The sequence below is a fragment of the Ranitomeya variabilis genome, chromosome 1 (assembly GCF_051348905.1).
Source record: "Ranitomeya variabilis isolate aRanVar5 chromosome 1, aRanVar5.hap1, whole genome shotgun sequence".
Lineage (NCBI taxonomy): Eukaryota > Metazoa > Chordata > Amphibia > Anura > Dendrobatidae > Ranitomeya > Ranitomeya variabilis.
The window spans coordinates 440,385,467-440,400,940 of NC_135232.1; the positions used below are offsets into that span (position 1 = coordinate 440,385,467).

At 46.3% G+C, this 15,474-nt stretch overlaps 1 protein-coding gene across 2 annotated transcripts in view; it reads right to left on the bottom strand.

The window, feature by feature from the left end:
* Positions 1-602: 602 nt before the first annotated feature.
* The window catches only part of LOC143768143 (uncharacterized), a 62,152-nt gene continuing 47,280 nt past the window's right edge, over positions 603-15,474 (bottom strand). For both annotated transcript variants that reach the window (XM_077257141.1, XM_077257699.1), the window contains one exon: positions 603-2,017. In XM_077257141.1, coding sequence (XP_077113256.1) covers positions 741-2,017 — 1,277 coding nt within the window. In that variant the 3' untranslated portion in view covers positions 603-740. The remainder of the gene's footprint in view (positions 2,018-15,474) is intronic.

Here is a 15,474-nt window from a genome sequence, read left to right on the forward strand (position 1 = left end):
CCTGGTTGCTAGGGAATCCCCACATGTAATCAAGCAGGCTAGTAGCTGTAAATCATTTAGCTGCCGCGATGAAAACTAAATCTGAGCAGTAATAAATACTCAGAGGTCACCCGAGCGTGCTCAGGAAAACCTGAGTACACTCGCTCATCACTAATTAGGACTTTTTTGTTGTTTTTTTTAGTGGATTTAGAATATATAAAAGTGCTGTCTAAAGTTTCATTGGGTAAAGTGCTTGTAAATTACAATGGTGCACTCTAAGGCTGGCTGATCCACACTCGCTCATCACTAGTGCTAACATATTTAGATATGCATATTGTACCGTCAACTCTAGCTTGCATGACTAAGCTCAATGCATTAACACCGAGCTCAGCGATTGGCAGAAGCTGTGACGTGCACTATTGACATCACTGCTGCAGCCAAAACAGCAGGACCAGAAGGAGGGTACCTACTGAGTTTGTTATTGAAGAGCATATATTAAATTATTTTTTTTATCACTCGTAGATTGCAATTGGAATCCATCTGAAAAAGACACTAAACACATACCCATAGATTTAATCACTGACAACTAGATGCTGTGCGGATCACAAACTTGTGAAATCTACTCTGGTAAAAATAGTCATTTTATTTTCCATCATAGAAGAAATATTAAAAAAGTTTGAATACAAAACATTTAGCATAAAAGTAGTCCGTATGTAAAACAAAAAACTGGAGAAATTGTGTTTCCCCACATTCTCTATCAGCTAGTGCTGTTGGAAAAGTTTTTGAACAACTGCATTGACTTTAGGCACTAAGGTTGACTTGTACCTCAAAATTATGTCATCTTTGATCCAGTCTCGCTCTAGAATTGCATTGTTTCGTTTTTGCTTACAGTGAAATAGAATAGCATGTTGTCTTGAAACATATGTCATATCACTATCAGCCTTTATAACAGAGTGGATTGAAGTGTGAATGACTTTTCGTGGATTCATGATCATTTTTGGTGACGTGGTGGACAGGTTGTTAATAGGTTCTTTATACACATGCTGAAGAATATCATCTCCAGGGATTTGATTCCATAAATTGAACCCAGATTCTTGCTCTGATGATAGAAAAATTTGATTGATAAAACGAAAGACACTTGTATATGGATACTGTTTGTGGAGATTCCTCATTAATGTTGGCCAGTCCCAATATTTTAATGGAATGATAATCTCATCAATGTCGTTTAGGAGAACATATTTACTTTTAAACATATTTCTGTACATGCAGTCATTTAAAGATGCAATTTGTCCATAGTAGCCAATTTCACTGTCGAGTCCTTCAACGTATTTCCATTTTTTGGAGGTTTTCAGATATTTGTCTATTGGCCAGGGTACTACCTCTAAGACACCTTCTTGAGTGTAATATCTCAAAACCTTGTCCACATTGTCACCACAGCTCGTGTTATAGATGGTGACTCTAGAAGCTCCAAGTATTTTATACATTTCAATGGTTTGGATCACTTGCAAAACGTTATCAAACTTCCCATAAAAGGCAGAGATACAAACCGTAAAATTGGCAGAAAATGACCCTATTGGATCTTTTGAGATTTCAAACATTGGAATTTGGCTTATGTCTTTTGTGCGGTTTGTATAGACAGACATGTAGGTATAGTTGCATTCTGGTGGGCTTGCACATAAGAGATTGGTGGTCTCAAAAGGGAACCCTAAATTGTCCTTAACAGTATCAATTTCTGCCATAACATGTACATAACCAAATTGCTTACAGTAGAACAGACAGAAAAAGTTGTTCACTGTGTGATGGACTATAGCAAGTATTCTTATTAAACTGGAGTTCCTGGGATCATAGTATGGAGCGATGATGAAGGTTTTGTTATCCTGTAATGGTATTAAGGGTCCGACAGCAATGTTGGGAACATAGTTTGTTTTAGAATCCTTGGGTTGTAGCAGATATGAGAGAAGGATGAAAACGATCACCAATATATTGCATACAATGAACTTCTGTTTTAATGAGCAGGACATCTTTTCATCAACACGAACTGTGAAAAGAAGAAGAATAATATTTACAGTCTAAAACATAGGTGTAAAACATTGTAATTTTACAGACAAACAAGAGTCAGGCAGTTTTGCAGAATTTCGTAGAATCTGCTCTCAAAATGAAAAATTGGAAAAGAAACATTGCTACTCATCATACTTGCCATAGAGCAGGGGTCTCCAACCTGTAGCTCGGGAGCCACATGTGGCTCGTGGTCCCATAAATTGTAGCTTGCAGCTGTCTGTCTGCTAGAACTGGAACTAATGTACCAAGCTAACAGGTATGAAGAGCACATCTCAAAATGGTGAATTTTGTGAGCAGCCCTGCACAGAAGAGCAGATGTGGATGCACATACACTGGTCTTAGGGGTTTTGAGATAATTTAAGTACAGTACACTGGAGACAAGATGATACCACCTGTCAGAGGAGGTGTTTGAAGCTGGATGTGACAGTGTCTTGGGAGTGCTTTAAAGGAAAATACTGAATGTGGGGTAATGTGGGAACCCCTGGATCTTTGCATACTGCTTTGGGGTGATTTTTGTCGAAGAGCTTTAGTTACCATTATGACTGTAATAGGGGCCACTATTGTGAGGTGGGCGGGAACTGAGTGTGGCCCGCGACCCTCCCAAGGCTGGATGTGGCTCACGACCCTCTGTCAGCTGAATGTGGCTCTCAAGGTCAGAAACGTTGGGGACCTCTGCCATAGAGCAAGGCTGTGAACTTGCTAGGGGGACTTCAAAAGACTGAGAAACTAGTAGGATTGGTCCAGTCTTTCCATCTATTGAGTTGCAAGAACCATAATAGGAAGCCCAATTTAATATGTACCATGGGGCCAGTGTGAAACTTGTTCACCATTATTTTTACTTTTCAAATTTAAAAAAAAAAAAAAAACACAAGTTCTTTTGTACATATTTTCATTAGATACAAACTAACATTTTTCTAGCTTTGCACCAACATTTAATTGGCTCGAAATAGAATCAAATATTAGCAATATTCTGATATTGAATGTAGTGAAAATTGGGTAAATTGTAATCTTATTGAAAAGTCGGGGTCGGGGGATTGGCCAAAACACGAAACTCAATGCAAGTCAATGGGGAAGCATACTTTTTTAATATTTGCTTCAGCGCGATAATGTTGAAAAGCCAGTAATTCAATTGCCGGCTTTTCATTTCTCCTGCCTAAACCCGACATGATATGAGACATGGTTTACATACAGTAAACCATGTCATATCCCCCTTTTTTTTGCATATTCCACACTACTAATTATAGTGTGTATGTGCAAAATTTCGGCGCTGTAGCTATTAAATTTAAGGGTTAAATCGCGGAAAAAGATGCCTCTCCATTATTAATCTGGCTTCATGTCACCTTACAATAGCAAGGTGGCACTAACCCTTCATTACCCCATATCCCACTGCTACACGGGAGTGGGAAGAGAGTGGCCAAGTGCCAGAATAGGCGCATCTTCCAGATGTGCCTTTTCTGGGGTGGCTGGGGGCAGATGTTTGTAGCCAGAGGGGGCCAATAACCATGGACCTTCTCTAGGATATTAAATATCTGCTCTCAGTCACTGGCTTTACTACTCTGGCGGAGAAAATTGCGCAGGAGCCCACGCCAATTTTTTCCACGATTTAACCCTTTATTTTACAAGCTACAGCGCCGAAATTTTGCACATACACACTACTAACATTAGTAGTGTGGAATATGCAAAAAAAGGGGGATATGACATGGTATATCGCGCTGACATATATATATATATATATATATATATATATATATATATATAGCTATAGGGTGTGTAGTCGACGGGAGGTATGTGCCACATAAGTGCCTTGTTGCTGTAATGTAACCCGGAGTATTTTTTTGTTGTATATAACCATGTATATATGTGTGTTCCAGGACCTGTCGTGATGTCAGACCACATGGCTAATCATGTGATGGGTTACTGGGTGTGGTTAGCTCTATATAAGACAGGCAGATGCTTAACACAGGGGATATGTGTGGAGGTGAAACCCTCCTGAGTGTGTTAAGGCTACAGGAGTGAGCCTGGTGGACTGGACACTGTGTTTTTCTTTTCCTGAACTTAAGGCTATTTGTTTGCTGTTATTTTTCCATGTGGTTTATGACGCAATAAACCCTCTGAACTTTAAAGGAATGTGCCTCCTGAGTGTCAGCCATCGCACCTGAGTGAGTGAAATCCCTACAATTGGTGGTAGACGTGCGGGCAGTGTTCCCAGCGGAGACGAAAAGCCTGTTATTGAATGTCCTGGGTCAAGTCTGTTGTAAGCCAGCCGGGGAAAATGGAGGAACTGCTGAAACACTTGGTCCAGTTGCAGTCACAGCAGGAGCAACGGCAGAGCCAGCAGGAGCAACGGCAGCAAGAGACCAACAGGCTGTTGATGCAGCAGATACAACAGAGCCAGCAGCAGATACAACAGAGCCAGCAGGAGCAACGGCAGCAGAACCAGCAGGAGCAACGGCAGCAGGTGCAGCTTCTGGCAACCGCCATCCAGGGCAAGTCGAGTGCCCCAACCCCAGGTTTGGCTGATGACACCCACGTCCGGAAGACGGTAAGACGCACATTGCAGAAAATGACCCCAGGGGATGATGTTGAGGCCTTCCTGACGGTGTTTGAGAGGGTCGCTGAGAGGGAAAAAGTCCCGCCAGAGCAGTGGGCAGAGGTACTGGCGCCATACCTGACGGAAGAACCCCAGAAGGCGTACTATGATTTGACCTTGCAGGATGCCAAAGAGTATCACAAATTGAAAGTAGAGATTCTCGCACGTTTGGGGGTGACACTGACTGTCAGGGTACAGCGAGTTCACAGCTGGGCCTATCACAGGGACAAACCGCCTCGCTCTCAAATGTTTCATCTGTTGCACCTGGTCCAGAAATGGCTGCAGCCAGAGTCGTGTACACCTGCACAGATGGTGGAACGGGTGATGATGGATCGGTTTGTGCATTCCCTCCCGAGGTCCATACAGACTTGGGTTGCCCAGGGTGATCCCCAGAATGCCGACGAGCTGATCGGACTGGTTGTGGAGGTGAAACCCTCCTGAGTGTGTTAAGGCTACAGGAGCGAGCCTGGTGGACTGGACACTTTGTTTTTCTTTTCCTGAACTTAAGGCTATTTGCCTGCTGTTATTTTTCCATGTGGTTTATGACGCAATAAACCCTCTGAACTTTAAAGGAATGTGTCTCCTGAGTGTCAGCCATCGCACCCGAGTGAGTGAAATCCCTAACTAATATATATATATATATATATATATATATATATATATATATACACACATACATATACACATACATATACATATACATATACATAAAAAAAGCAGCTAACAGTCAATTCAGTAGGACTATCAGCTGTGTATCCACCAAACTTTTTCCAGCTTTAGAACTTTGATCAGCTCTATCACCTCCAGGATGACTACTGCCACTAGAACGACGCTGGGTGCTCGCTGCTTGGGGCTTCTCCAGGGGTTGACACTGTTGCTCTGACTGCAACGGTTCCTGCTCCTGAGACTCCATTGTAATATGGATACGAAGCATGTGGTAGCCCAAACCGAATGTTTAAGTAGGCGGCCCCTTTAGGTACCTCCCCCGGATGGGGTCAGCAGGCCAATCCTGGTGAACTTCCAGGTACTTGGTATATGGGAGGCCCCTCCCCCATGAGACCACACCACCGCCGGCACCCACTCCGCCCGCCGAGTCAAACGCCGCTCCCTTATCCCAACTGTCCGGCCCCCCTGCGATAAAAGAAAAACCCTCTTAACGTCCAGTTTCTTGTAGTTAATCTAAAGGGCATTGCCATATTTACCAGCGTGACTCTACTGCGCATGCGCTGCATGTCATCGCCCACTGACGCGCCAAGCTCCGCCCCTTCTCAGGCATCACTTCCGATGCGACCTGCTGCTCCCAGAACGCCGACCACGCTGCTCCCAGATTCTGCCGTTATTCTAAAGGGCGTCGCCATATTTACCTGTGCGACTTCACTCGCATCACTTCCGATGCACCCCGCTGCTCCCAAACCGCGGATCACACTGCCTGTCACAGCTACTCAGCCCCCGGTCAGAAAGGAACGCCGGCGTGCGCAGTCCCGGAAGATAAGGCCTCCCATACAATACTCACCGTACCTGCGACGATGGGACACCGAAAAGACAGCACTCCCCCTGAAGGCTGCTTCTGCTGCTGCCCACCCCCACAGCCCTCTGGTGTGGCACCCCCAGAACTTCGATCAGCACCAAGGAGCTCCCACCTCCTGTATCAGTGTGTCAGATCTGGGTCCAAATCTTCTATCTTCACCTTCTTTAAAAAAGGTATGTTTGCAGGGTCACCTGTCAGGGACAGGAAACCAACTGATGCGGGAGAGAGGTGCCACCCTTTTATCTCTGTAGGTTTCCTGTCCCTGAAGAGCGGATCCCCTCTCTCGATTAGTGCTGTCATGGCGACTGAATAAAATTTAATATGTTTTCATCCATCAAGTATTGTGCTTTGAGGTCCTTTTTTTGCGTTATATAACAGACCCCAAAAAAATTTAAAACATTTTCCTTTGGCTACATTTCTCGGCCACACCCTATTCCATAGTGTGGAGTAAATTTGTGTGATCTCCATGAACAAATGCTTTTAAAATTTTGTACGCATTTTACAGGACATACAGTGTTACATGGTTTGTGAACATTTCTGTTATCTGTAAAACTGAGAAAGCATCAAAACGACATTTTTCTGGATTGAATTTGATAGTCATTCATACACTTGCATTCTGCTACAATACGGTAACTCACAAAAACTGCTTTGATTGCTGCAAGCGACCAATTTCTTTTGTTACAAATATTGGTTTCAAGAGACCTAGCAGTTACAGAACACGTAAGGTGTGCATTAAGGAACGGGCAAGTGGAACTTCTGATGATGGTGCACGCAGATGCCGAGGACGTGGAGCAGGTGCGACTATGCCTGTTGCTGGAGCACAAGAAACACGCCCATCCATGACACATGGATTCCTGTCCCACTTTGTAGGGAGGCACAGTACACCATTTCTGAAGCTAGGAGCAGTGTTAACAGATGGTCAGTTATTTGGCAGATAGTGCTTCCAGCTGGCTTAACAGCACCACACAGTCTTCCACCTTGTCCAGTCTCACAAGCCTAGTCTGGATCACTTAATCCACACCCTGATCCTCCTTCCTCCCACCATGTTGAGTCCCAAGAGACTAGTGATCCCACACTAAAACACCAAGGTGAGGTTTACCACAACATTTGACTGTGGCCTCTCAACCTGCATGCTCCAAGAGGGACAGGAGTTCATGCTGCTTAGTGATGCACAAAACTTACAACAGCCACTGCCATAAGAAGAGGACATTGGGGAATGGCAAATTTTGATATGGAGGAGGAAGATGATGAGACAGTTGCCGCCAAGTCTTTTTAAAACATGAAGTCAGAAGGACCAAGGTGCGGTGGTGGATGACAGTCACCGACCCAAACTAGGAAGCTGGCATGCAGAACCCAACTACCAAAAGCATGATCAGGCATATGTCATCTAGGCACCCAACTCTGTGGGCAGAACACCTTGGTACATTATTAGCAGTGGTGTCACCCGATGGCATCACTGCTAGTTTCTTAATCTTCTGTTCAAAACACTGGTGCAGATGCTTCCTGCCCTGCACATTCTGACTTGCCATCATCAGGGACTTCCAAATCCTTGTCCCAGCTTAGCATTCAATTGTCCCTAAACCAGGCATTGGAGCAAATAAGAAAGAAAGTTCCCAGCCACACACCCAAATGCTAAATGGGACATTTGCAGCCTGCTTGCAGTGAAAATGTTAGCATTTAGACTGGTAGACAAGGAGGATTCCCACTGACTTATGGCGGCAGCTGTGCCTCGGCACTCTGTCCCCAGCTGCCACTCCCCTTGTGGCATCCCCGTCTTGTACCAGCATGTGTCCAGTAACATCACTCGTGCCCTTACCAACGCACTTCTTGTCAATGTCCACTTAACGATCGGCACGTTGATAAGCTCGTGACCAGGGATGCTAAGTTTCTTTGATGGCACACTGGGTGAACATTGTTAAGGCTGGAGAAAAAAGTCATACCCTGGCACGGCATGTGTGCTCCTGAAGCAGAGGATTGCTCACCCTACTTCTATCAAGGTTTACTTCATCTCCTACAGCAGTTCCTGCACCCCCTCATAATCCATCTCTGATGAAGTATCTCAGTCATCCACATTAGCTGGAAGCTGTAGAGCACTGCCTCAGTGAAGCGGCAACAAGCTCTACTGAAGCAAATTTGTTTAGGAGACAAAAACCCACACCATGCAGGGTTACTTAAAAGAACAGATTTATGGATTTTGCCACTAAACCTCCAACCAGGCATGGTCCTATGTGATACATTGGTATTACATACCTGGTAATGTGTTTTTTCATGAGACATGACGGCACCATGAGAGGGGATCCGCCCATCAAGGACAGGAAACCTTCAAGATAAAAGGGGCGGCTCCTCTCCACATCAGGGGCAGAGGGACGCCGAGACACCCTTCCAGACTTATTAGCAGGTACTTTGCCTTTACTTTCCACCCTCTTATGCACACTATCAGCATAGCCAAATGTCGGAGCGTTACTTTGGGGCCAGTTTAATTGTCATGGCGTTATGAAATGGCCATAGATAGCTCCAGTGTACGGTGATGATCTTAGGTTGCCTAGGTGGGTAACAGTTTATTGCATATTTGCAGTCTGGATAGGTAGTGCATCTTAGGCAGTGTAGTCCCTCTTTAGCGGATTTTTTGTACCCTCTACAACATGTAGTAAATGTATTTTATGCGTTTTATCATTGACTTTCAATAAAAATTTGATATTTTATATAGTACCATAGTGTTTGATTAATTTATTATCAGATCACACTAGTCGTGAACCATCCATCTCTAAATACTGTAGGATGCATCTCCTGACATCTAGGCAATGGAGTCTCTCCTCTTTCTTGATACTAGGATTGGGACAGAAAGAGGGTAGGGTTATATCCTGAGCCCTATGGAAACTCAATACCACCTTTGGGGAGATATGCCGGTTCTAATTTTAATACAACCCTATCGTCCATAATGTGTGTGTAAGGGGGGGGGAGGGTGTCAGCTGAAAACGCGTGTAAATCCCCAACCCCATGGGCCGATGTAAGTGCCACTAACAAAGCGGTCTTTAATGTTAGTACTTTATCTGAGGTTGTATTTAACGGCTCAAAGGGGGCTTTCTGTCAAAGCTGTCAACACTAAAATTTAGATCCCATGGTGGAGGAGTAGGGGATGGAACAGTCAGCTCTACTACAGGCTCTGATAAACCTCACCACCCACCTATTGCTTGCCAGGTCACAGTTGAATAAGGCTGCTAAGGCTGAAATGTGTACTTTGAGGGTACTAACAGCTAACCCCAGATCTAAGCCCTTTTGCAGGAACTCCAGTATTGCCACTATCGGGACCTCCCCTTCCCGTATTGGCCATGAGCTGGACAGGAATTTCTTCCATATTCTCCCATAGATCTTGGTAGTTACTGGTTTTCTGCTATGGAGCAAGGTGGATATTAAACCAGCTGAGAACCCTTCTTTCTCTAACAACGACTGTTCAAATGCCAGGCTGTCAAATGTAGCCTGGAATTCTGCGGGTGGTTGAAGGGACCCTGTGTTAGAAGGTCCTGGTCTTCCAGGAGAGCCCACTGGTCCGTCACTGACATCACTCTCAGCCAGTAAAACCATGGTCTTTCCGGCCAGAAGGGAGCTATTACAGTTACCCTGGAATTGTCCTCCCTGATCTTCTTCAGAACTGCTGGGATTAGACATATCAGTGGGAAGGCATACAGGAGTCCTGACGTCCATTCTATGCTGAAGGCATCTACTGCCAACGGCCTGTCTGCTGGGTTCAGGGGGCAGAACTTTTGAGGCAAAGAGGTCTACACTGGGTCTTCCCCACATATGCACTATCCATTGAAAAATGGACTTTATAGGGACCATTCCCCTTGCCTTAAGTGCCTTAACGATGCCGAGGTCCCCGGGTAACCAGGGTAAACATCGGGTTGCTAAGCGCAGGGCCGCGCTTAGTAACCCGATGTTTACCCTGGTTACCAGTGTAAAATGTAAAAAAACAAACAGTACATACTCACCTTCGCGTCCCCCGGCGTCCGCTTCCTGCACTGACTGAGTGCCGGCCCTAACAGCAGAGCGGTGACGTCACCGCTGTGCTTTCACTTTACGGCCGGCGCTCAGTCAGTGCAGGAAGCGGACGCCGGGGGACGCGAAGGTGAGTATGTAGTTTTTTTTACATTTTACACTGGTAACCAGGGTAAACATCGGGTTACTAAGCGCGGCCCTGCGCTTAGTAACCCGATATTTACCCTGGTTACCATTGTAAAACATCGCTGGTATCGTTGCTTTTGCTGTCAAACACAACGATACACGGCGATCTGACGACCAAATAAAGTTCTGAACTTTAACCAACGATCAGCGATATCACAGCAGGATCCTGGTCGCTGCTGCCTGTCACACTCAACGATATCGCTAGCCAGGACGCTGCAACGTCACGGATCGCTAGCGATATCGTTTAGTGTGAAGGTACCTTAACACCGACATGGCTCTTCTTAAAGTCATCTCTGTTTTTTTTTAATGTGGTCATAATAATTTGTTTGATCTTTTCCTCTGGGAGGTGACATTCCTGCGCCACAGAGTCTACCATTATCCCTAGGAAATTCTGGACCATTGCTGGCTCTAGTTTGGATTTCTTGAGGTTCAGTTGCCATCCTAGTGTCTATAGAGTGTCCATCACTATTCTGACCTGCTTGACAGTGAGAAGTTTTTCCCCACTATCAGGAAGTCGTCTAAGTAGGGTATTATCAGAGTATCTTTTTCTCTGTGACCTCTGCAATCAGTTTTGTAAATACTTGTGGGGCTGTTGCGTCACTTTCAGTACAGGGCTCTGCCCTTTGGGATAGCAACTGGGACCCCATCTGGACTACCACTCTGAGAAACTGACGATCTTGTTGTCCGATTGGGACGTGGTAATAAGGACGGACATGTAACACTGAGGATATAGGAGCTTCACTGCTGATTTTATTGTTTCCATTTTGAACGATGGAATTAGATATTTGTTGAGGCCCTTTAGATTTATTATTGTCCAAGAATTTTCATTTTTTTTTTTAATGAGAAAAAGGGGGGAGTAAAACCCTTTCATCCTTTCCTCTATTGGAACTTCTTCCAAGACGTGTTTGTCTAGGAGTGATATTATTTCTCCTTCCAGACAGTCTTGTTTCTCTTGGGAGGACTGTACCGGGATCTAGATGTATCTTCTTGGAGGCCAGTGGTGGAATTTTAGTTTTATGCCTGATCCTATAATGATGAGATCCTCTCCCAGGCTGGAAGGAAGTGAGAGAGCCTCCCTCCCACCTTAGAAGGACTGTCACTGGGAGGGTTTCTTGGTGTCCCTGGGGGACTTGCCAAAATAGAAGCCTTTTACTCTCATGGATCGCTTGACCAAGTTGCTCCTGTCTTGGTCTCCAAACTGCTGCCTTTGGAATCTTCGGCCTCTCTGAAAGGAGCGCCGAAAGGGCTGAAATGGCTGCTTTGGAAAATTTCTCTTTTTGTCACCTGCTTTCTCCAACACCTCGTCTAATGCCGGTCCAAACAGGAAGTTCCCCTCACAAGGCAAAGAGCAAAGCTTCATCTTTGCCTGTGTATTTAAGCCATACCGCCCGGCATCCTGTTTTGGCTAAAGCTGCTGACTTTGCTGCCAGTCTAGCCAAGTCTGCTGATGCTTGAGCTAGAAACACTGCCGCTGCTCTCATGGTTGGTATTGCCTCTAGGATAGTTTCTCTGAGAACTTTTTGTTCTACCTGTTCCTCCAGGTTGTCTATCCAGATTTTAAGGGATCTGGCTACACAAGTGGCTGCGATAGCTAGCCTTAGTGCCCCTGCTGAGACTTCCCATGCTGTTTTCAGGGAACCATCCACTTTTCTATCCAGAGGTTCTTTTAGAGAACCTTAATCCTCGAATGGCAGGGAGGATTTTCTGGCAACTTTTGAAATTGCCACATCAATTTTTGGGTCTCTATCCCAAGAGGAGGACGCCTCCTCTTCAAAAGGATATCTTCTCTTTAGGGAGGTGGTTATTTGGGACCTTTTTTCCGGTTTTTGCCATTCCCTTTTAATCAGTTCTTGTAGCTGATCATTAGTGTTGAGCGATACCGTCCGATACTTGAAAGTATCGGTATCGGAAAGTATCGGCCGATACCGGCAAAGTATCGGATCCAATGCGATACCCGATACCAATACAAGTCAATGGGACTCAAGTATCAGACGGTATTCCTGATGGTTCCCAGGGTCTGAAGGAGAGGAAACTCTCCTTCAGGCCCTGGGATCCATATAAATGTGTAAAAGAAAGAATTAAAATAAAAAATATCGCTATACTCACCTGTCCGACGCAGCCTGGACCTCAGCGAGGGAACCGGCAGCGTTGTTTGTTTAAAATTCGCGCTTTTACTTGGTTACGTGAAGTCCCGGCTTGTGATTGGTCAGGGCGGCCATGTTGCCGGGACGCGGACCAATCACAGCAAGCCGTGACGAAATTACATCACGGCTTGCTGTGATTGGTCCGCGTCCCGGCAACATGGCCGCCATTAACCAATCACAGCAAGCCGTGACGTCACGGGAGGCTGGACACGCGCGCATTTTAAAATTTTAAAATGCGCGCGTGTCCAGCCTCCCGGCTTGTGATTGGTTGATCGCGGCGCAACCAATCACAAGCCGGGACGTCACGGGAGGCTGGACACGCGCCCATTTTAAATTGCGCGCGTGTCCAGCCTCCCGTGACGTCCCGGCTTGTGATTGGTTGCGCCGCGATCAACCAATCACAAGCCGGGACGTCACGGGAGGCTGGACACGCGCCCATTTTAAATTGCGCGTGTCCAGCCTCCCGTGACGTCACGGCTTGTGATTGGTTGCGTCTCCCATGTGACTGCGACGCAACCAATCACAAAGCCGGGACGTAATTTTAAAATCCTTAAGGACCTGAAATTACGTCACGGCTTGCTGTGATTGGTTGCGTCGCAGTCACATGGGCGGCACGCAACCAATCACAAGCCGGGACTCACGTAAAGGAAAGAAAAGCGCGAATTTTAAACAAAGAACGCTGCCGCTTCCCTCGGTAAGGTGCAGGCTGCGTCGGAGAGGTGAGTATAGCAATATTTTTTATTTTAATTCTCTCTTTTACACATTTTTACATTAATGTTGTTTCGATACCGATACCCGATATCACAAAAATATCGGATCTCGGTATCGGAATTCCGATACTTGCAGTATCGGAATGCTCAACACTACTGATCATTAATAGGGAATAACCTCCATTTTCTCTTTTGCAGACCACTGAACATAAGTTCTTGGGCTGTCTTTTTGCCTTCTCATCTACCAGCCCCATGGTAGAGCGAACAGCTTTTATAAGCTTATCCGTAGCCTCTGCTGGAAATGTATCCTCCTCCTCTGAGCTACTATCCGAGTCCCCCTCTGACTCAGAGGAATCTCTTTGGGATGCTACTGAGGGACTGGATCTGTCCCTAGATCTGGTATCTGTGTCGGCTGTCTGCAATGCTTTTACAGACCAACAGACCTCTGATTGGATCAGTGATCTTAGACTCTGTAAAGGAGGGCGTTTCCTCCGCTACCATCTCGTTAATGCAATCATGACAGATTTTTATTCCAGGATGGTTTCAATGCTTTTTTGCATAAGGGACATTCCTTGTTTTTAGCCTTTGATTTACACTTCTTGGGGACCTCCTATACTCCCCCCCCCCCCCCCTGCCCCCCAAATGTATGTAAGAGGGGAGAGACGGAGATAAGAGAAGAGAACAGACATTAGCGTGCTGGACTTTCTCGAAGTTCACTCACCACTCGGACGCTTTCAAAGTACGGGTACCGGATCCAAAGGTTGGCTGGTTCTCTCAGTGTCTCCCAATGAGACCAGGGACCCCTCCTTGGCATGGCGATCCGTCCGTACGCTGTCCGAGCGGCTTCTGCTGCTGCCATGGCGGATCTGGCTCTTCTCACTTGAGCGAGACCGCCTCTTCTGCACCTCTTGCTGTGGCATTAAATGTTCTGGTGAAAAGCTCTCCATCTTACACTACCACGTAACAAGAGCAGTCACCTTCAACCTGGCCTGGTTTAGTGACACAGGGCTGCATTTCTGGTTCGTTTAAATAGATTCACTTCCTTTTTTTTTGATGGATCACCTGGTTGATCCTGCCATTACTAGTCGCTTCAGTAGTCAGGTGCATATGCGCACCTGTCATGATTGATTACCTGGCTGATCGTGCCTGCACCACTTCCAGTGTTCATAAATGTAATAAATCACCTGGCTGATCCTGCCTCTGCCGCCACCCAGCCTCAGCTGGTAATTTAATTAATTTGTGTCTCATTCTATGTGCACCGCTGGTAGTTACGTCTGGTGTGTGCTACTTAATCAACTATTTCACCTGGTTGATCCTGCTCCCAGCACCAGCATCTGCGCATCCTCCTTTCTTCTATGTGCGCACTCCTGGTCCCCCTGCCCCTTCACCTGTAACTAAGGTTCTGAGTGCTGCCGAATCCTGGATGAAGCCCATGTGCGTGTGCACTTCCTGCCGCGTGACACACGCACTGAGAAGAAACATCACCGTGTCCTGGGCTCCTTGTCACCGGACTGAAGCTGCAGTCACCCCGCCTTCGCTGTCACATACACCGCTCTCCTCCCTGCGCTCACCTGCTTACAGGTACTCCATACAGGGAAGTAGAGAGAAGGAGGGAGGGAGGGGGGAAAACCCCCTTTCAGTGCTCAACAGGGAGGGTTCAATACCTTCCGAGGAGCCTTACCTAGCCTGGGCACCGATGTGTCTCACAAGCTGCATGGCCACCATGGATCAACAGGGAGGGCACTATAACTGACCTCCGTGGATCCCAAGGGAGCAGCAGGTATTATGGTCACAGGGAGGTTACACCGCCGAGGCCCCATCTTCACCCGGGCATTCGCCTCACGGGCTGTGGCCATGCTTTGCTCAGGGGGGCATGGAATACATGGCCCCCGAGGCGACTACCGGTATCTAGTGACAGGTGCAGCAGACTAGCGCCTGCCCAAATCCACCCGACCCAGGCATCCTCTTCTGTCTTCATCAGAAGTCTTCATCTTGAGGGTTCCCCGTCAAGGACAGGAAACCAACTGATGGAGAGAGGAGCAACCCCTTTTATCTTGAAGGTTTCCTGTCCTTGATGGGCAGATCCCCTCTCTCTTGGTGCCATCATGTATGATGGAAAAAATGGGTGTAACCTGGTAGCAGCTGAGGAGCTTTGCAAGCTCACACATGTGCTCAGCTGGAAGTTCAGCGACTTATGAAAACATACCCAGATTTGCCAGAGCGTCTGGTCAAGGTATGCTGCGTCAGCACCCATTTCTGCAAGTTAGCTACAGCTGCCGCCACTCT